This window comes from Calonectris borealis, chromosome 1, assembly GCF_964195595.1.
Source record: "Calonectris borealis chromosome 1, bCalBor7.hap1.2, whole genome shotgun sequence".
NCBI classification, from domain to species: Eukaryota; Metazoa; Chordata; class Aves; order Procellariiformes; family Procellariidae; genus Calonectris; species Calonectris borealis.
This window is the reverse complement of record NC_134312.1, coordinates 42,797,801-42,818,357: the sequence shown is the minus strand read 5'-3', so window position 1 is coordinate 42,818,357 and position 20,557 is coordinate 42,797,801. Positions and strand designations below refer to the sequence as shown.

At 40.6% G+C, this 20,557-nt stretch overlaps 1 protein-coding gene across 6 annotated transcripts in view; it reads left to right on the top strand.

Annotated features, from left to right (window-relative positions):
* The first annotated feature begins 1,085 nt into the window (after nt 1–1,085).
* Nucleotides 1,086–20,557, top strand: part of NAP1L1 (nucleosome assembly protein 1 like 1) — a 30,982-nt gene continuing 11,510 nt past the window's right edge. The window contains exons 1-4 of one of the 6 annotated variants that reach the window (XM_075150212.1): nt 1,086–1,238; nt 15,758–15,792; nt 16,495–16,583; nt 19,165–19,267. In XM_075150212.1, coding sequence (XP_075006313.1) covers nt 15,776–15,792; nt 16,495–16,583; nt 19,165–19,267 — 209 coding nt within the window. In that variant the 5' untranslated portion in view covers nt 1,086–1,238; nt 15,758–15,775. Of the gene's footprint in view, nt 1,239–1,319; nt 1,579–5,061; nt 5,085–8,503; nt 8,531–15,757; nt 15,793–16,494; nt 16,584–19,164; nt 19,268–20,557 lie in introns of those variants that run through there. The other 5 variants (XM_075150194.1, XM_075150224.1, XM_075150204.1 and 2 more) reach the window with 5 other exon arrangements.

The window sequence follows — 20,557 nt, the reverse complement described above, 5'->3', positions numbered from 1 at the left end:
ACTATTTTAAATTGCATGTTATAAAAAAGCCCACCTCCCAAAATTCAATGTGCTGGGGAATAGGGCATCCTTAAGATGTCTCCATAAACTTCTGCCTTGCAGATGCAATTTCTTTACCACAAAGACATCTGCTTTTGGTGGGCTGAGATTTTACTGCCATACACTGTCAAAACTGGTGTGGCACTGCACAGTGAAGAATAGGATCCTTTATCTTTTGCTTGTTCTTAACATAGATTGCATTGCAGATACTAGGCAGATCCACCACTTTTTCCTCTTCTTTTGCTTTCTGCTGTCATTTGCATTATTTAAATAGCCACAATTAGACTGCAGATTGCTGTAAAGAAGTAGATGCAAGAATTTAGTAAAATTTAGAGAATACACATTAAATATCTGGTAAGTGATATACCCTCAGTAAACAGCTCTTATGCCATCACACTGTGTGTCTGTCCATCCTACCTGCCTCTAATAATGTTTGAAATCATTGGCTCGTTCCAGCCAAGAGGAGCTAAAAGTCTTAAAGACATTTATGTTTCTGGAAGATTAGTGTATATCACAGGTACCTTCTCCAAGCGTGCTCCATGCTATTACTCAAGACCACGTGCATGGGAGAGAAGCCCTAGGAAGGAATCAGTTTTAGGAAAGGCTTCACCTGGAGCTTGCAGTCAGGCATGAGAGACATTTGTAGGAAACCAGGCTGCTTAGGTCTCTGGCAGGCAAGTACGGCAAGTTAAAATGGGAGGGTGGAAGCTGTTGCTGCCTCTGGCTGTCCATCCTGGCCAAGGCAGGAACGATCGAAACTCTGGTGAGACAGCATTTGAACCACCATAGTTTTCAGCCTGGTCTTTTAAGGTGAGCTGGTGCTGACTGTGGTTTTGTGGCACCTGTAGCCTTTGCGAATAGGGTTTACCTGTTTGTGTAAGTCTGTACCTACTTGACAGATTGCTGCTATTTTTGCTCTGGTGCGTTCAGGTTTAAAGCAGCACTAAAGTGGTTGGGGTAGCATTACCTCCCGACTCCCTGGCAGGTCCGTCCTCGCCACCCTCCCGCCGGGGAGGAGGTGCTTTCCGCACCATGCTGCGGCCCGCCAAGCGGGGGAACAGCTCTGGGTGCCACGGTTCAGCCCAGGCCGGGCGGCCCCAGCGCCCGGTGGGTTTGCGCGGGCAGGGTGCCACCCCGGCGTGGGGCAGCGGCACGCCTTTCCCCTTGGGCCCGCGGCGGAGACGGGGAATCAGCTCCAGGTACGTGAGAGGACGCACGTCCCGGGGGATGACACGCCCGGGCCTTCCCTCTGCGCCTGCCCGCCCGCCCGGCCCGGCGCGCCGGCAGCGGGTGAAGAGCGCCCGCCGGGCAGGGCCCAACCGCCTCGGTCAACGGCCGCCGCGCGGCCGGCGCGGGCGAGAGCGCGCGCGCGCGCGCGCGTTGCCAGGAGACCCGGGGCGCGCGGGGGAGGGGGAGGGGGGTTACGTCGTGACGTTAATTCTATATGAGCGCGAGCGGCGGGAGCTCGGGTCTTTTTACCGCCAGCCGCGCGGCGCCTCCTCCTCGCTCCTGAGTCACCGCCAGCCCCGGCCCGCGCAGGTACCGGGCGGGGCGCTGCGCCGCCGGCCGCCGCCGCCCCCGGGCTGGGGGGCTGCGGGTGGGGGGGGCGGGCGGGGGGCGCTTGGCCCCGCTCCCGCGCGGGGAGGCCGCGGCTGCCGGCCTGGCCTAGCGGGGCCCCTCGGCCGGCGGGGCGCGGGGGGCCGGCGGTTGCCCGCGCCGCCCCGAGGCTCTCGCTCGCGGGCCGCGGGGCGGCGGCGCTGCTGCTCGCCCGGCCCCTCGGCGGGGAGCGCTGCCCGCCGCCCGCTCCCCCCCCACTCCCGCGCGTCTCTGCGCCGCGCCCCGCGGAGGGGCCGGGCCGGGCTAGGCTGGGCCGCGTTGCCCGGGCCGGCGCTGAGGGCGGGCGGCTCTGCCCGGCGACACGTGGGGACGGAGCGGGGCCAGCGGCGGCGCCGCGGGGCGCGCCCGGCGCTGCCGGGGAGGGGGAGGACGGCGAGGCCGGAAAGCCGCACGGGGAGGAGCGGGTGTGTGTGTGTGTGTTCGGCCGCGGTGAGGGACGCAGAAGGGGGCTGGGTGCCGGGCGGGGGCGGGCGGATGCGCACATGGCGGGGGGGCAGGCAGCGGGGGGCGGCGGATGGCAGCGCGCCGTGGCCTTGTGCTGGCTCCCGCGCCTTGTTCTCGCTCTCGTGCGGGAGCCGCGGCTGGGCTGGGCTGGGCTGTGCTGTGCTGCTCGCTGCTGGCAGGGGGACCCAGAGATTCGGCCAGGGGACGGGCAACTCCTGCTTCCTGCCTCAGGAAAGAGCATTTTTCGGTTTTCTGGAGTTCAGCGTGTCTGGGTGCCTGCTAGCTGGTATCACCCAAAATGAGGTCTTTGCTTTCCAGCTGACTGTAGATGTGTCCAGTGTAAAGGACAGGCAGTAGCAAATAAAGGGGATAAATGATAACTGTCACCAAGGAAGACTAAGAAACTACCTGAAAGATCTAGTAACTACAATTGGAAGTATTGGCTTGTATTTTGCATTTATATATATCTATTTGCATATAAAATGTATTCCGTCTACTCCATATTGGATATTTAGGGGACTTACGCTGCCAGTACATGTGAGGCTTTCAATATTTAATACCAAACCTTCCCCATTTGCTGCAGAAGAAAACACAAACCTTTTTTCAAGTGACTGTGCTATAGTAGTGGTACAGCAGCATCTTCCACAGTTTGTTTCCAAGCACATTGCAGTTTTGTGCGTGTCCATTTGGTGTTTGAAGCCTCATGGAGATACACTTATGTTTCATGTTCTAACTCCTTTGAGGAAGGTAAGAGAAGTGAGCACTGTGTGTGCAAGGTATGACAAGTCGTTCACCCCCTCCACTGGGATTTTAACTCCTGCTAGTGGATGTTACGTTAATCAGACAGGAGATAATGCCTCATTATTTTCATTTCAATCATGAAATAGAACTTGAGATGAGCTAAGGCTTAAAGCTGTATACAGCTGTTGGTACTTTCTGACAAAAATGCTTGTTAGTAGCTTGTTAGTAGCTTGTTAGTAGCTTGTTAGTAGCTTGTTAGTAGCTTGTTAGTAGCTTGTTAGTAGCTTGTTAGTAGCTTGTTAGTAGCTTGTTAGTAGCGAGCTTCCTGCTGTGCCCCTGTACTTGGATTGAGGTAAGCCGAGTGGCTTCCAGTCTCTTGTAAATCCAGAAATTATCTCAATTCTTAGGGCAAAATAGAATTTGAAATCTGTGTACATTGAAATTTGAGTGATGTGGATGCCTCTGTCTAAGACAAAAGCTTAGGCCGCTCAGGGCTTCAAGTACCTGATATAAGTGCTTAGAATAGGCTGCTGATGTGTGAACTTCTGTTTGCATGGCCCACTTACTCCTGTGAGAGTGGTATATATTAGCAATCTCCCTTCCCTCCACTTTTTCTGTATTTTGTGACGGGTCTTGCATATCATGTGTTGTGGTTTCTGAGGACAGAGGATTATAGAATGAGGGTCTTGTGCACAGGTGGTAGATCTGGTGTTTTTCACAGCCCCTGGTCCTCCTCTGGCATTCACAGGACTAGGAAGTGAGCGTTGGGACCGCTGGAAGTGCGCAGGAGTCTGCTGCATCTGTGCAGCCAGCCCAGTGTTACAGGAAGTGCCAGAAGTGCTGGATCCGCTGTAACGGTGTGTGTGTACAGCACAGTAATGCTCTTGTCATCCTTGTGCTTCATCTAGCCCCTACCTCACTCAAAAACTGTTTCTGGGAGCAGGCAGGGGACTTGTTATGGTGATTTGCTTACTGAGCACCCTGGAAATGGGTGGTCTGGGTTTTATCTTGGCTTCTTGCATAACTGACAATGAACATGTGTGCACAAGTGAAACTGAAAGCAAGGCATTGTGGGCATGTTTGTTATGAAGCTTTGTTAGCAGTGTTTTCACAACCCTGAGTGAGACCTGAGTCTTCCAGGCTGAGACCATGTTCTTTAATACAGAACTCCAGATCTTCAAGGAGACTTTGGCTTACTGTTGGTACTGTTGTCGCATTGGTATAAATCTGTTTATTCACTTAGCTCATAAAAGTTGAAGTAATTGTAACAGGGAGAACTTAACTCATTGTGGCAGGGATTATAGTCCTTCGGGGAAGAAAATAGCTTAAGGATTTTAATTTCAGTAGTGAAAAATCTCAGGGGAAATAAGACAAGTATCTTCTGTTTTGAATTCTTGATTGAATCCTTTGGTGAAAGCCAGTTTATTCCAGTAGACCAATGGGTGTAATGAACATGTCTATGGTATCTACACCTTTTTGTTAATATGGTTGTAACCCAATTCATCTTCAGATTCTTGTGACACAGCTGTAACTGGCTGTATCTCAAACTAAAGGTCTGATTCTTATTTCTTTGGGAAACTTCAGGAATTGGACTGATTGCACAAAATGGAGATGCAGGTGTTCTTTAAATGCCTCTTCATTTTTCTGCATTTGTATATACATTCAGTGAAACTTCAGCTCCGGGTTTTTCCGTGGACTGATAGTGCTTTGGTATTTGTGTGATACTAGTAGGCATTTATACAGAAGATAGTACTTTGCAGACAGAAACAAGACGTCTTAATGTCAGTTGTATTTTACTAGAGCTAAGGAATCTTCTGAGTTAGCTTCTGGTCTGGGCGACTGCATTCCATCTAATTTCTCATTAGGAAACAAGCTAGTAAATAATAGAGCAGAACGGTATTGTACAAATGGTCTTTAATCTGAGAAACGGTTGTGATGATGGATTTAATGCTTATAGGTCAGTTTTCATTTGTAAATTACTTTGAGCTCAACAGTGATTATAATCAAAGTTAATTCAATCTAGCTGATCCTCACTCAGCTCAGAGGTTAGTGCAGTTCCTCATCACCTAACTTTGTTAATCTGGAGAGTAGGTCTGGAGTCATAATGTATTTGTCTAGAAAACCAGACATGCCTAGAAGGCATAAGAGAAGTTGCTTGGGGATTCATTTGATGACCTTCTGAAAAATTAAGCTGTTTAGAAACGACGCATGAGGCTTTTGAGGACTTCCTACACTCAACAAAGGTAATGCAAAGGGAAAAATCATAATTATGAATATGGCCTCATGTATTTAGTGATAACTTTGACCTTAAGTTTTCAGGAAGACTACATATGTTGCAGACTAAAACTTCAGTTGCATTCAGGAAAGAAAAGGAGACTTTGCTAGTTTACTTTTGATACCTTATATTTAGTTTTGAAATATAAATAATTTAAGATTTGAAGTAATTTATGTGCTCCCTAAAGATTAATCTTTTTAATGAATTTACATTCTACCAAAACATAATCTGCATCTTAACTACTGTCAAAGGTTAGACTGGCCATCTTTCCTAGGCGGAAAACTGTTTAGATTTTAGTATTGGAAAATACAGGATGCATTTAGGGGCTGGATGTGTGCTTAAATGTACATCTGCACAGAAATAATTTATAGTGGTGATGTCTCAGTTTAAAGCTTAACTTGCTTTAGTGAGTAGGCACTCGCACATCACCTGACCTTGGTAGACTTTAGAACAAAATACTACCAGTTTATCCTTAGTAGCTTTTTATGATCAAAATGTGAAAGCAACTTTTTAAGTATTAAAACTTCAGCTTCTGGATGTACCTGTATCTGTGTGGTGTTCAGCTGCTGATCTGGCATTTATTTAAAAAAAGCACCACTGCCCCTCCTCCCCCCAGCCCCCCCACAAACCACAACCAAACCAAACAACAAAGCAACCCTCACCCAAAACCTGAGAGATACTAGAATTATTCTCATTTTCAAGTGTTGGAAATTCTGGTTAAGAGATTGGACTAAGCAGGTACCTGAAATCTGGAGTGGAGCAAACCCCCAGGCTTCTAAGACAGGTTAGAATCATGAATGCTTGTTGTCTTTTTTGATCTGCATTAAGACTAGTTCAGTCAACTGCTTTCTCTAGATGTTTAGTATGTGATGTTTCAAAGGAGGGGCAGTTCATTCACATTTCTTGTGAGATGACTGACCATTGAGGGAAAGTTTCCTTTTAGTTCTGGCCCTGGTTAGAAACCTGGCTTAAGCATTTGAAACGTTAAGTTGGGGGGGACACAGGAGGGAGCATGAAATAAAACAATTAATTGTTTACATCCAAACCAATTTTTAATACGTTCTTTTTGAACTTCCTTTAACTTAGGTATTTTTGTGTCACTTCTCATTGTTCACTTCTCAAATGCTATTAATCTCAGATTGAGACTGCTTCTGTTCCTCAGGTATTCATGTTGCTAGGCCCTGAACTGATCTATTTCCTCTCTTTCACAATGTTCAGCAGTGAATACAGTATGTTATTAAGGATACATCACTGAAGTGTATAATGATCTTATTTTGCATTGTGTGTTTTAGTCATCATGCATTCATTTCAGATCTTGACTATTTCTGCATGTTGAGTAGAAGTCTTCAGTGGGCTGCATGCAATTATACCTGTGTATTGCACAGCAATTTTCTGACCTTTTGAATTCTAAATTAGTTTGAATTGCTTCTTTTAATATATGTTACTTTAGATTTTAGTACTATTTATTTTGCCTCACTTGGATCACCCTTTTAAGCAGTTCTTAATTCCGTGATACTCCAGTTTTGGAAATTACTCATCTTGACTTTGGATAATTAAGTATGAGCTGGTTTAAGTGCTTTATTCTGTTCCTTGCGTGTGCAAGGTAGCATCATCAGAAACGTGCTTGCTATTTTTGAACCAGTGAGATCTTCATGACACGGCCTCTTGATTCTTCACTGTTATGGAAGTATCAGGTACTTCTACTGGTGCCAAAAGCATGATTGAGTGAAATTCACAAGAAAATGTTTATATAGATCACTTTGTAAATAAGGGTCAAGTTCTTTCTACAGGTGTAGTATATGTTTACAAATGCTTTTTAAACTCTGCACCTGTATTCATTTGAAAGTGACTTACTGAAACCATAACCATGTGTATACTTCTGTTGGGTCTTACTACCAATTCTAACATCTCACCCGTAATAGCCTCCAAAATGTGTCAAAGTTAGATTGTTGTTGTGTTCTTTTTTAGTGAATGCTAGCTTGTTAGTTGAAAACTGGATGTTTTAAGGTTTGCGGTTTAGTATTGGCTTTATTTCCATGGAAAAAATATTGAACTGAAACTAACAAAAAAATTGCTAAATATATTTTAGGAATTTCAGTGGCTTCTTGGGGAGTGAATGAATTTACAATACTGCATTCATCAGCTGTTCCAGCAAAAAATACACATTTTTCAGTGTTTTTTTTAGCTTTCTTTTCAGATAAGGATGTTTTTTTAAGTCAAATTGGTGAAAAACTTTAATGCTGCAGTGTGTGAGTCTTGCAGATAGCAGCGTAACTGACAATATGGTTGTGTGTAATTATGTGGCAATCTCAGTAGTCAACTCACACTCTCCTTTCCTTGTTTGATGTTGTGGCATGCACAAGTTGATCTACCTGAAGTACTTTGTTAAAACACAATTTTTGTATTACTTTGACACTTTTTAACAAACTGAATACTTGTACCAACATGAACTGTATAGAGAAATACTGTTTTAGGAAGTTTTAAATATCTTTTTATATATGAAGATTTTGATTTCAGCCCTTCAGTATGGCTGCTGTGTTCCCATTATCAGTGATGGAAAGGAGAAACTGCAACAAGCTATACTGATTAGTTTGTTTAAAAAAAAAAAATCCTTATTTAGGTTTTTCAGATTTGAATTTAAACTTCTGGATTACTTTTCTAATAATGAAAGATTGTTCTAAATAGAAATTGTTAGGTTTTCTGCTACAGAATCTTGGCATCCAGAACAAAGGCCACATTGTGTGTTAATTACCCTATTTTTAGAACATGATCAGGGAGCTCAGATCAGTAGCAGAGACAAACATGCAGATATAATTCAGTCCTGATTTTAAATTGTAATTCTGTAGTCCATTTTCTTCTCCTTATGGAGACTCTTTTTGCCACAAGAGTAAACAGGCACTATCTAAAATTCAATGCAAATGCTATAAAATAGAGGAGTTCAGTATTTGTTGACTGAATCTTCATTTCCTGATTTAAAAATTACTTAAGGGGAAAGCTCTAAAAAGTGTTTCTACACGAATGAAAGCAAGCCCTGCAGTTACTAATAACTGAGTTAGTTATATATATGATCATTCTGTTTTGTTTTGAAGAATTTGAGTTTTTCCCATGATGTAACTGGTGTTCTCATGCAAGTTGTAGAGCACTTTAAAGTTGAAATGTGGAAAATCTGTGTTTTCATGCCATAACATGTATTGTGCAGAGGCCTGCAAGCACTAATGAAATAGTTGCATTGGCAAATGGCCGAAGTTGTTGCCCTTACCTCAGGAGTTATTAGGAAAAGCAAAAAATACCACTTGAAGGGGAGAGAGCAGACAGTTTCAATTAATTGTGTTGTGTTACTTGGTTCAGCATTAACTTGATTTAGTGTTTTTATTCTCTACAGCCAGATTCTGAATTTTGTCATGTTATCACAAGGTAAGATGTAGCATACAGTTTCACAGTAACTTCAAACTTTCTAACCCTATTCATGAGTTGTTATAAAAGGTACTTATCTGTGGCGGCCTCCGTCCCTTGACCCTGCTGTTACTCATGCAACTGCAGGTCTAGCCCTGTACAAAGAAATACCTAGCACTTTTTTTTTAACTTTGCAGCCGTTCAGACATTGCTGATGAAATGAAGGGGGTATACATAGCTAAGGAAGAACCATGACAAGCTTTTCCGGCAGCATTTGCCAGTTATATTGGCTTTAGCTGACTGGAAGATCGTTCAGCAGAGAAACTTGGTGTTCCCTTTATGAAGGGGGCATATCTCCCTTGTGGTGATGTGAGTGCTTCCCATCTTGGTCAATTTAGCACTTGCATGTAGCTAAATGTTCTGAGTATGTTTTGTGAAACACCGCTACTCATCTGAATTTCTTATCCTTCTCTGCTTGGTCCAGAAGACCTTACTCAAGCTTCTGCTAAAGATTCCCATATATCGCCATGCCAGTTAGCATTTCTGCTGTTGACTGTGCATGTCTTTTGGACATAGTGGATGAGTTGGTGCTTGCACAATAAATTGCGACAAAACCGAAGGATTTGAGTTACTGCAAGGGTCCAGTGGCACCTTCTTGTTACTGTATTGAGGAACCCAGATTCCTTGCTTCCATTGACCATTAGCTCCTCAGTGTCTTTATCAGACCTTGACAGCCTTTATATTAGTACTGTCTCATTTATTATATCATACTCTTGTTTTTTGTGCTTGTATTTGGGCAGACAATCTTAACTATCTACTCCAGATTTGAAAATTTAAATTAATTTTGTCAATTTTTGCTCTCCTACATTAACAGTCAGAAATCTTTTGTTAACAAAAGAACTTTGAGGCACTAATAAAAGGAATTGTCTCTGGAGAGTTCAGTGGCTGATAATGTCTTTCATCAAATAGATGTGGTATCTTGATATTCTAGCATAGGACTACCCAGCTCACTTAGAGATTGATTTTTTTTTTTGACCTTCAGCTTTCCTAAGAAGGCATATTCTTTCCATTATATGAATGATATAATCTGTTTGTAACATGTTGCTTATCTGCCACGTTAATGATAAACGCAATATCCTCTTGTTTAACGACCAATTTCCATGCTAATGATAATAGATGTTTCATGAATTTGGTCACATAAGTAAAAAGGAAACACTCGGTCTTCTGCTTGATTCCCTTTTGAAATGGTGTTTTTTAATCTGATACATTATTCAATTGCTTCTTTTTGAAGAGGAGCTAAGTGCTGTCTTAGTTACTACTGAACTGTGTGATCCTTTCTCATGTAACAATTTTCCTACCTGATGGTTGGTACCATAACTTCTACGAACAGTTGTGAAATGATTTATATGGTTTTTTAGGTCTTGGTAGCAAAAAATTTGAAGTGTGTAACTCTGTGCCGTGTACTGTGCACTTTTTAAACAGTTCACCCATTTCTGACATTGAGGTGGGTGAAACTGCACTATGCAGAGCATCTGAGCTCTTTAAAGTTACAAACCTCTCTTAGTGGTTTAAGCAGACTATCTGAAACAATTATTTTGAACATTTACAGTCAAAGAGCATTTTGTGATGGATCTTTACACTACAACTTTAAATTTTGTTTTCTTTTCTTTGATGCTGATTATGTAAAGAAAAATGTTAAAAGTTGCTCTCCTGGAATGCTAGGCAAGAACAACAGTTCGAAGTAACTTTCAGTGAATATAATCCTCTTGAGTTTCCCAGTCTATAGTGAGAGTTGAACTTAGATGGTATGATGTCATTTGTCTGGCACCTTTGGTTTCTGCACGCATTGCAAATAGCAGCTTGCAGGACTTAATCCCAATTTTTTTTAATACAAATAGCTGTACTCCAGCCGGACCTCTTTTCATCACTGACATCTGACTTAGTCCACTTAGTTTATTATCTTATGTTGCGGCTTCTTAATCCCACATAGGGCTCATTTGTTTTAGGTATTTTCTGTGAATGTATTGCTTTCAGTTGCCCAAGACTTGCCAGAGACAGAAGGAGGCTGATATGCTATTCTACGGACAGGCTGGCTTATTTGCAGTGCTCTGAATTATTGACTACTGAGGAAATTAGTTTGGGCAAAAGGGTAGATTTCTTTTAAAGATGTGAGTAAACAAGGCTTGGCTGTAGTTTGGGTCCAGTATCCTCAAAAAGTCCATTTGTGTCCCTTGAACTGCTTGAGAAATTTCTTCTACTTACTATTGCAAGCTAATTCTGTGAGCAATTCCTCTAGAGAAGGGGAAATGATGTTTCCTGAAAGGGGTGGAATGGGTACTGTGTGTGGTACGGTATCCACAGAGATGCTGAACAGCTGAGATCTGTTGGCGGCCTGCCAGCCTTAGGGCTTGTGCAAAAAAAGCTGTTGTTTTGCTGGAGAACTGTGTCTCAGGAATGTCTTGCTTCCTCAGCTGACTCCTAATTCACCTCGCTGTGACCTGTCTTCCTGAGGCCGAGCGGATGTCAGGGTAATCTAATACTGGCCTGCTTACTTGGGACACTTACAGCTGACCTTCAGAAAGGAGAGGCTTCTCACCAGAGCGTTCGTGTCCTAGCTGAAACATGGCTGGTGCTGCCGTGCAAACTCAGACTGGTTTCTGTGTGGATAAGGGCAGACTGGGAAAAAAGGAAACTGAGAAGGGCTGAATATTTAGTTTGTTTTTCTGTCTTCACTTGAGCAAAATTACTTAGTGAAGAAACAATAACCCCTGAAAACTGGAAGTTTACTAATGGGTAACTTGAGGATGAACACATGACAATATCATTATTAGTTTCTGCATGTATCAAACTACATTTCTTAAGAAACATGACAGATTAAAGAGGTGAAGTATCCTTTAAACATTTGCTAAAAAATAGCAAATTTTCATACTGTTTTGGTAAGATTTAAGTTTTTAAGAGAGTTCTACTAATTTTTAGTAATTCTGCAGGATGCGTTTAAAACTGTGGCTAAGTTTGTGCTGGATTAAGTATCTTAACCTTTCCATTTTGAAAAAGAACATGTTTCTTGTGATGGCAGGCAGGCTTGTAATCGCGCTTAAGCTACCTGTATGAAAGAGGTTTTAAACTTTAACCTTTAGAAAACTTGCACTGTAGCTTGCTTTTCTGTGCTTCTGCTTCCTTTTTGTAGCATGAACTCCCTATGTGTTGTCTTTAAAGCCCTGCAAAGATAAGATAACTATTTCTTTTCCTGTGAATATTTTTACAGTGAGCAGCAAAACATTGTAAGTGAAGCCTCTGGGCACCTCTGATTTGACCATAATGCAGTGCTACTGACTGTAGCTGTTTAAGTAACAGGGAAATAACATATTTTACAAACAAGGAGGTTATTTGCCTGCTGGCTTTTGAACAGGGGAGGAGGCTACCCTTTATTGGTACTCCTAAGCCTTTTCTTGCAGTCAGGAGGCCTAGATTCTAGGTAGTATCTCAGCCCAAAGCAGTCGCCTAGACACTGAGGCTTGAAGTAACGCACCAGCTGTAGCCAGGTTTGTTATAATCCTGCACTGACAACTGGTGAACTGGTATCTCCCAGGGACCACTTCAAGGAGTGATACCAGTGAATGCTTCTTGCTGCTCGCATGCCAAGGTGCAGCTGCTGTTCACAATCCTAAACGCACCTATGAAACAAACTGGGAAGGACAGCTACGTCTTTCTTTTGGAAAGCTGACTGATATGAGTACTATATCCAAAGATTTAGTTTTGGGGAGATACTGCAAAATAAATACTGCAGTGATGTATTTTAGTATTACTGATTGTGGTACATATTGTATCTGAACTGTGGATACTAGGCTGGGATTTTGTATTAGGCATTGGGCAAAAATGGTGGAGGCTGTTTGCTCTTAAGGAAGGCATTTTCTCAGTGCTTGTCAGCCTCTACAGGTTTTTTTTACCAGTAGAACTGTGTTTGCAGAAAAGCTTATGGTTGTTTAAGTAAATTACAATAAACTAAATGTGATGCCACTATATATCCATGCTAGTAGGTTGTACAGATTAGTCTAAATGTCTGTCAGCGTAGTTTTTTTGGCATAGTGCCTTGTAGCCTCCTCATACAAGAACGGTTGTCTAGAGCTGGCAGATGACAGTGTCGTGGCAAACAGTAGTGTCTCCTCAGTTTGAAGAACAACTCTTCCAACTGCAAATGTTCTGATATGAGTTGTGTGAAAAGCAGAGGGAAGATTAAAGGATGAGACACGAAAAAGACCAATGCAAGGAGAATAGGAAAAATGAGATGGGGCAGATAGGAATGCGCTGGAGGGAGTCTCTGAAGTTGACAGCTGCTTGATACAGTCTATTTTAATTTCCAAAAAATCTTTGAAGAATGTTATTCAAAGTTTTTGAGTAAACTGGGCCATAGCTGGAAAACGTACCGTGCTTGCATGGATTGTTTAAAAGCCAGGAAAAGAGGATGAGTAACTGCTCCCTTGCAATGAGGAGAGAGAGACAGATGTTGGACTTCTGCAGGGTTCTGTAATGAGATGAATGCCTTCAGCATGGTCATAAGTGATCTTGGAAAGAGGAGTGAACAGTGAAAGGATGAAGGTTGCAGATGACAGGTAGTTGTTCAGAATGGTGAAAACAAGGGCCCACTGAGGAATTCCAGAACACAGAGACTGCTTGCTGGTAAAAATTCCTCTGCCACACTGTTGCCCAGTGTAGAAAAATCTGACTTAGTTATGATTCCTGAGCTGAATGTTGCAATTCAGAAACAGGATTTTAGCACTTTGATACTTGAGTGATAACGTCAGCTTACCTGCATGGTTTCAGCGAAGATGAGGACTAGTTTATAAAATAAAAATTTATTATGACGTTGTCAATTACCTGCACTTCCTGAGCCACTGTGTTTTTTCTGAATGTGATTGAAAGCTAGAAGAGTTTCTTGGGGAATTCCTCCCATCTCATTGCTTTTTTCTAGGCATCTGGTAATGGCCACTGTTGGAGATGGGATGGATACTTCTTAAAGTTTTTAGGCATGACTTGGTCATAGCCAATCTCATGTCCTCATTTAGAAAAAAAATATTAAATTAACTGTAGAAGTCGGTGTCTTTCAGCAAACCTTTATCTAAGGTGTTTCAGCTGCTGTTTCTTCTAGCCCACTGACTTGATGAGACCGCAGGGTTTGTTGTCACTGGTCACACCTTTGCTGAAAGAATTGCCTCTAGTTTCATGGAAGGTGAAGCTGTATTTGATGGGGAGAATGGAGAGAGGAAATGTTGGTCTCTGCAAGGAGCAATAACAGTTTGTGAATGTGATCGCTGTCTGACACATTTACATAAAAATGTGTGAAAGGCAGGATAACTGTGCATCTCATGATCTTTTGCACAGTGATACTACCAGTCTCTCCTTGAAAAGGTCCTGCAAGAAGAATAAATTAAGAGAAAATGTGTAAGAAAAAAATTGTGTATTTTGCATGGGTAAAATCTTTTGCAAATCAGAAATAATGCTAATTGTCATGTCACTCAAGAAATATGGAGACATTTAAATGTGAGTTGTAATTGTAGTGTGTTTTCAGTTTCTGTAGGTCTTCAATCCATGCTATCTTTTGAGAATTGTATCCAAAGGAGTCTCTTTGGAATTGTTATGTAGGCAGCTTGCGTCGATGTGTAAACGTGAAGTCACAAGACAAGCAAATGTGATCTGAATTTTGAGAAACTTAAAAGGAATCAAAAATGTTACTGGAACTCCTCGATTTCTTACTGAGTTGTAAGATGTCCTTTGGTTTACAGCAGTGCTGCCATTCTATTTGATAGCAAATACTGTATTATCTTTCTGAAATAGATTGACAAGTAGTTGGTTCTCCAGGTTTTCTGCATACTAGGGAATTGAAACTTTTTGATTACGTGCAGTATCCTAAATACTTTATTGGCACTGTAAAGTTGTGGTCCTAAATGAAGACATCAGATAATTACTTCCCATGTAATTGTTGCGAAGTATTTATGACACCAGAAAAATATTTTTTGATTATATCTACATAGAACGTAGGTGTTAAATTTTGAAGTTTAGATTCTAACATGTCTCTTCATATTGACTGTTAATGTCCTGATCTTACTGGGATTGTGCTCTTGTGTTACACACTTTGGACATATCAAATGCAATTTTCGTTTTTTTTTTTTTTTTCTGGAACACACACCTCCAACACTTTGGCTAAAATTCTCATTGGAACGCATTATAAGGAGTTGAACTTCTTGAAAGAAACTTGAATTTGTTTAGCTTACTGGACAGCAGTAAGCTGCTGGGGACTCTAAAGCAGTGGTTTCCATGCTTCCTGGATCAGTGGATTATTCTTGGTACTTAGTGTCTCCTGAACCATTGGACCTAAAATGGCAATAATGGGACAGTGTTTCCTTGTGTGTAGTATTGTCTCTGACTTCAAGCTACCCAAAGCATCTTTTTGGAGTCTAGAGTCCTAAGTACTGTTTTGCTGGTGGAAAATTGGTTGTAATCTTGTAATACATTTGAGAACATAGGTGCTTCATAGTATGCAAGATTTGCAATAGTCTTAACATATAATGTTTCTAGTTACTGTGTCTGGAATGTGTTTATTATGATACTGAGATACTTAAGAAAATTCTGATCATTCAGGGCATGGAAATAGTCATGTTAAATAGCTTAGCACCTTGGCATCAAATTTTCTTTAAAACGTTGCGATTCTCTGGGTATTCTGAGGAACTACTTGGATTGGTTTTGTAACGTTGGGATTAAAAGTAAATCCACAAAAATGCATCTTTAGTATTAAAAGAAACTGATTTAGCTATAAGTATCCTCTGTCTGCAATTACATGCTGGAGATGAGTAAACAGTTATCAAAAGGGTTCAGCACCCTTTTTGCTTCAGTTTTTCTCAGGTTATATTTTGATTTTATACTTAGACAGGACTAGTTTTCAATCTGTGATATTAGTACAGTCCTATGATACAAAATGCAACATGGCATTTTGCTGGTACTTAAATTTGTGTGAGTGGATCTATTGATTCTAAACAGGACAAAGTTTTTCAGTATTTCTCTATGCTTTAGAGTGAGAGCTCAAAAAGTGCATGGGAGATACGCCACTCTTCAGACTATAATATGTATTTATCCTATTTCTTAAAGCTGGCATGGTTTGTGTTTCTTTCCTTTTTAGTGTTACGGCATTTGCCTGTAGACCTTGTAAGTGAAGTCTAATGCTGCTGTTCTTACATTTTTGGTTTTTTCTTCTAGGGTTTGAAATCTAGGAGAATGGCAGACATAGACAAGTAAGTAAAATCTGTAGGTTACTGAGGCTGTGACTGTGTCCTGTGCTGTACTTCAGATAACTGTGATCTCCAGACACTTGATAGACAGGGTCTAGATGGTGATCTTGGCACTGTGGCAAGATGTGAGTTTTATAGAATGTGGGAGAAAAGCTTGAGTTGCCCATACCAAATGGGTTTGAGATCTTAATTGTAAGTAAATCTAAAACTGGGACAAGGCACTAGTCAACTTACTATGTTGGTTGGAATTCTGGAGGGGAAAAACCAATAGTACTGCCCATTACTATTGTTTCACTGTATGTAGTTTTTTCTATACTTCAAATGCTCATATTTTGTGGCATTTGAAGTATAGTTTAGGTGAACCTACACTCAGTTCTCAAGGCCTGCATATCTTAAAGAGGATGTGTAGAGCAGGAGGAGGCTTTTGACTTGTTGATATGAGCAGGAGCTGAAGGAATTCTTAAGGAATCTTAAAAATTCTGGAAAGCTGTTAGTTTTAACATTTTCCGAGATTGACGAATGTGAAACTTGAATCTATGAAGACAAATTTGGCTTTGTTTGACTATTATGACTTCTAGTTTGTCATAGATCAAAACTGATGCAAGTTTGCTTCCACCTACATGATCTCTAACTTGAGCTCTTTAAGCTCATTATAGTATTTTATAAAATTAACTTCTTGATCCTGTTATTGAATATTCCTAATAGCAAAGAACAGTCTGAACTTGATCAACAGGATATGGAAGATGTTGAAGAAGTAGAAGAAGAAGAAACTGGTGAAGATGCCAACAGCAAAGGTAACGTTGAAAACAAAGGTTTCTAAGCAGCTGCATTCGTGCTTTGTAATTAATGTGTTAAAACCGCTTAAAATAATGGGAAATGATAAAACATAACTACTGATGCACAACTGTATTTAAATTCTGAAGCAAGGACTTTTTTTTTCTGGTTGCGCGATTTTTGTTGTCTGCAGTCACTCATTTTAGTCATAGTTAGTACCAGTTCAGGCAGTGCTGGCCACCTGTAAGGATGTATAATTGGAAAAGAAAGTATTATTGTTGTTATGTGACTAGATTCTTTCAAAACTAACAACAGTTAAAAGTTTTAAAATGTGAAGCTTTGGCTAGAAAAATATCAGGTGCATATATGTTTCATGTGTGTCTCATTTTTTAGATCAGTTGCTTAGTAATTTGCTGCTGAGTTGTTTGATTGTGAACAGAACAAAAATCATGCTTAGTGTTACCACACTTAAAATCAATAAATCCTTCTTTTTCTCCCTCAACAAAAAAACCTGAACATGATTCAGAATACTTGTTTTGTCTGTGCTGAACAATCTTACTCATGCTTTGTAGTTAAACATTGGGGGCACAGATAGAATCTGAGGAGCAAGTAGCCAAAAGAGAAATAATAATAATCTCTGCAATTAAATGATTTGGACTGCTGATAGTGCCAAATTATGTGATTGCTTGATTTGATTCAAGCAAATACTCTGCTTGAACAGAGTAATTACACTAAAGAAAAGTAGGATAATTTTGCTCAAGGTGATGTTAGAGGCTTTGCTATATCTATTGGAAAAAAGTGTTTTCAAAACTGGATTGCAAAATTCTAGGGAACACACTGGTCATCTGAAGAACAGCTTACAATAATTAAATGGTAAGTATTCAGGTGTCCCAAAGGAACCTAGGGATGAATAGTGTATATTTTTAGTGATTAATCCCAGCTATTGTAGATGAGGATCTGAGGGGAAATTATGCTATAGGAACCTTGGAGGGAAATTGGATTTCATAAATCAGAAACACGTTTCAGTAGTAGGGAAACGTGACACAGTGTTAAGCAGTTCTTTTGCATCTGTAATTCTTGCTTGTCTAGTTTTGTAGAATTTTTCCTTAGGTTTTACTGATTTACTTTTTTAAATCTAGCTAATTCCACTTTTACATATGTCAAAGGTCCTTCTGTGGACACTAAGTAAAGCACTCATGCTTTTAGGAAAAACCTCTTTGAAATAGCATTCACGGATCCAAGAACCTGCAAAACAGAATATGTGGTCAGGTTTCAGTTTGAGAGGATGTGGCTGTTGGCATTGGCATATCATGTGTATGATGTGTATACTGATTCGGTATTGAAGAATAACTGGCAGCATACCCCAGTGGCACAAATGGGTAGGTTTTCAAGAGTATAGGAAAGACTAATGAATAGTAAGACCCGAGAAAACTAGATACCTTGACAGGAGGAGTAGTGTGGACTAATGTGAGGTAGTACCTTTAAGAAGTAATTACAGCTTCTACTGCTAAAATACAAACAGATTGCAATATTATGGAGAAACAAGACTGCTTTTTTGGATGTCGCTTGAAACATAACTTTTCTTTCAAAGTGGAAGAGAATATTCACATGTTGTTACTGTAGTGAAGGGCATAGAAATGGAAAATGCTATGCTATTTCCAAGAGCTTTGTGTATCAGGAAGGATTCAAAAGCTTCACTCTAATTTGAAAGTGTCAGAAGAATGCTATATAAACCTAGTATCTTATAAGGAATGCAAAGTACTTGTTTGCCTATCTGTAGATAATGAGGATAGGGGGAAGAAGGCAAAACAGCATGATAAAAATGATCATAAATTCTTATTAAAAAATACGAAGTTGTGAAATTCATTTCTGCAGGTTGAGGCGCAGATTTTGAGCAGAAGTAAAAGGGTTGATGTTAATATGGATAATGAGAACACTTAGGCTAGGAATTTGTGTGGTTTTTTAAATGTACTCCTACCTTATAGTTTGAAACAGGTGTCCCATTTGGACAAAGTACTTTCTAAAGATGATGTAGATGATAGACTTCAAGGACCTAGTACTGATATTCTGTAGTCAAGAATATGTCAGACTATTCTAATGAATGATTTATTCTTTTGCAGGAAAAATTAGGTAAACATAGAGTTGTAAAGCAGTTTTAAATCCAGGTCTGAAACTGTCTTGATTCTTTCCATTTACCTAAAATGGAATTAAAATCCCAATTCCGGGTTTTATTCCCTTAAAGTAAAAGTGCAAATTCTTCTACCTTGCCTTTCCTTAATGAATTCAAAATAAAAGCAGTCAAGGCAAAACTGCTGCTTTTAGAAGCATCATATAAACCCTTCCCTTTTAACAAAAAAAGCTCAGCTTGCTGAATAGTGTCTGTTTTAATCTAGGTGCTGCTTCTGTGTTCAGAATATGATGGATTTGATCCATGCTTCCAAAACGGAGAGGTGTTTGAAATACTTCTTTGCCTACTTTTCTTTTTTACAAGTGTATATATAGTAAACTTACTGCTCTTTTGTAGTATTTAAGTAACTGTTCTTTCAAGATCAGTCCAAAAGATGCACTTTGCACTTACATAATTTTCTTTTTTTAATTTAGCTCGGCAGTTGACTGTACAGATGATGCAAAATCCTCAGATTCTTGCAGCCCTTCAGGAAAGACTTGATGGTCTGGTAGGAACATCTACAGGATATATAGAAAGGTACAGTATTTGTTCAGTATGAGCAGAGTGGTATAAATAGTTCTTTTGCTTTCTGAACAGTGTTGTCTGTAGGATTAGTAGCCATAAACCACTGTGCTGCCCAGATAGCAGGAAAACTAATATAGTCTGTCTGTAGTGCATCTCAGAATTGAAGAGTTTTTATTTGGGGCTTTTATGAAGAAAAGAATGCTAAAATGTTTACAGTGGCTGACCCTATCCCCTGCAGTTACAATATGGCTTTTAAAGGATACTTTCCTGCTATTTGGAATGTCTTTCGTAGCTTTGCCTTAATCATGAAACATCAGTTATCTTAAGTATGGACAAATACTTGGAGACCCAGTGTCTCAATATAGTCATTTTTTGGTTAGAGTGTAACCAAGAGCTAATAAAATTAGAAATGTTGTATCGGTACTTCATGTGGTCTCCTTATGCATCAAAACTTGCAACAATGTCTTGCTAAAATTTTCTTTACTTGATCTGCATTAACAGGTAGAATTTTCTGGCGCTCGTGTAATTTCTGATTGCGTATGAACACAGTGGATGATTTCACACATCCACTGGCATTGTCACAACTGTCTTGCTGTGATAGGGTCCTACATTGCTATTGACTTGAACTGGGCAGCTACTGAGTAACAGGCATTGCTGCTGCTACTCCTACTCATACCACTTTCCTCTTGTAGATGATAGCATGGAAGAAAAACCCATTTAACTAACAGCCTTCCCTAATAAATACTGGCCCAAGAGAGAGCATGGAGTTACAGGGTACCCAGGTTCTTTCTCTTCTAGATACTGTATACTACAGGCTTTTTATACGCAATATTTTTCTTCTGTTTTTCAACAGATGTTAATTAACCTCTACTAATCTTTCAGGTCCTTGATCTAAGAAGTGAACAAAAGTGGTAACTTTGATTTACATGGCATTCTTCTAGTCAGCTGCTCTCTAAGATACTGTACCATTTCTTCATCAGTTCCAAGTACAGTAGTGCATTCTCTATCACAAAAGCATTGCAATTTTGCCGTTGTTACCAAATGCTTACCTAACTTGCAGTACAAAAATAGCTGGAAAATGTGTGTAACTTGTGCACTTTCGCAACATATGCATGCTGACTTAACCATGCTTTACAAGTACCTCTTACATGTCTTCCCAAATATTATTTTGAGCTTATTTATCTACAGACTCTAGACACTGAGATGGCACGGAAGTCAGCAGGAATCTGGGATCCTAAAAGCCTGTTATGTGGGCTGTTAAGGAACTAGATGCCTAAGCTGGTAGGAAACTAAACAGGTTCC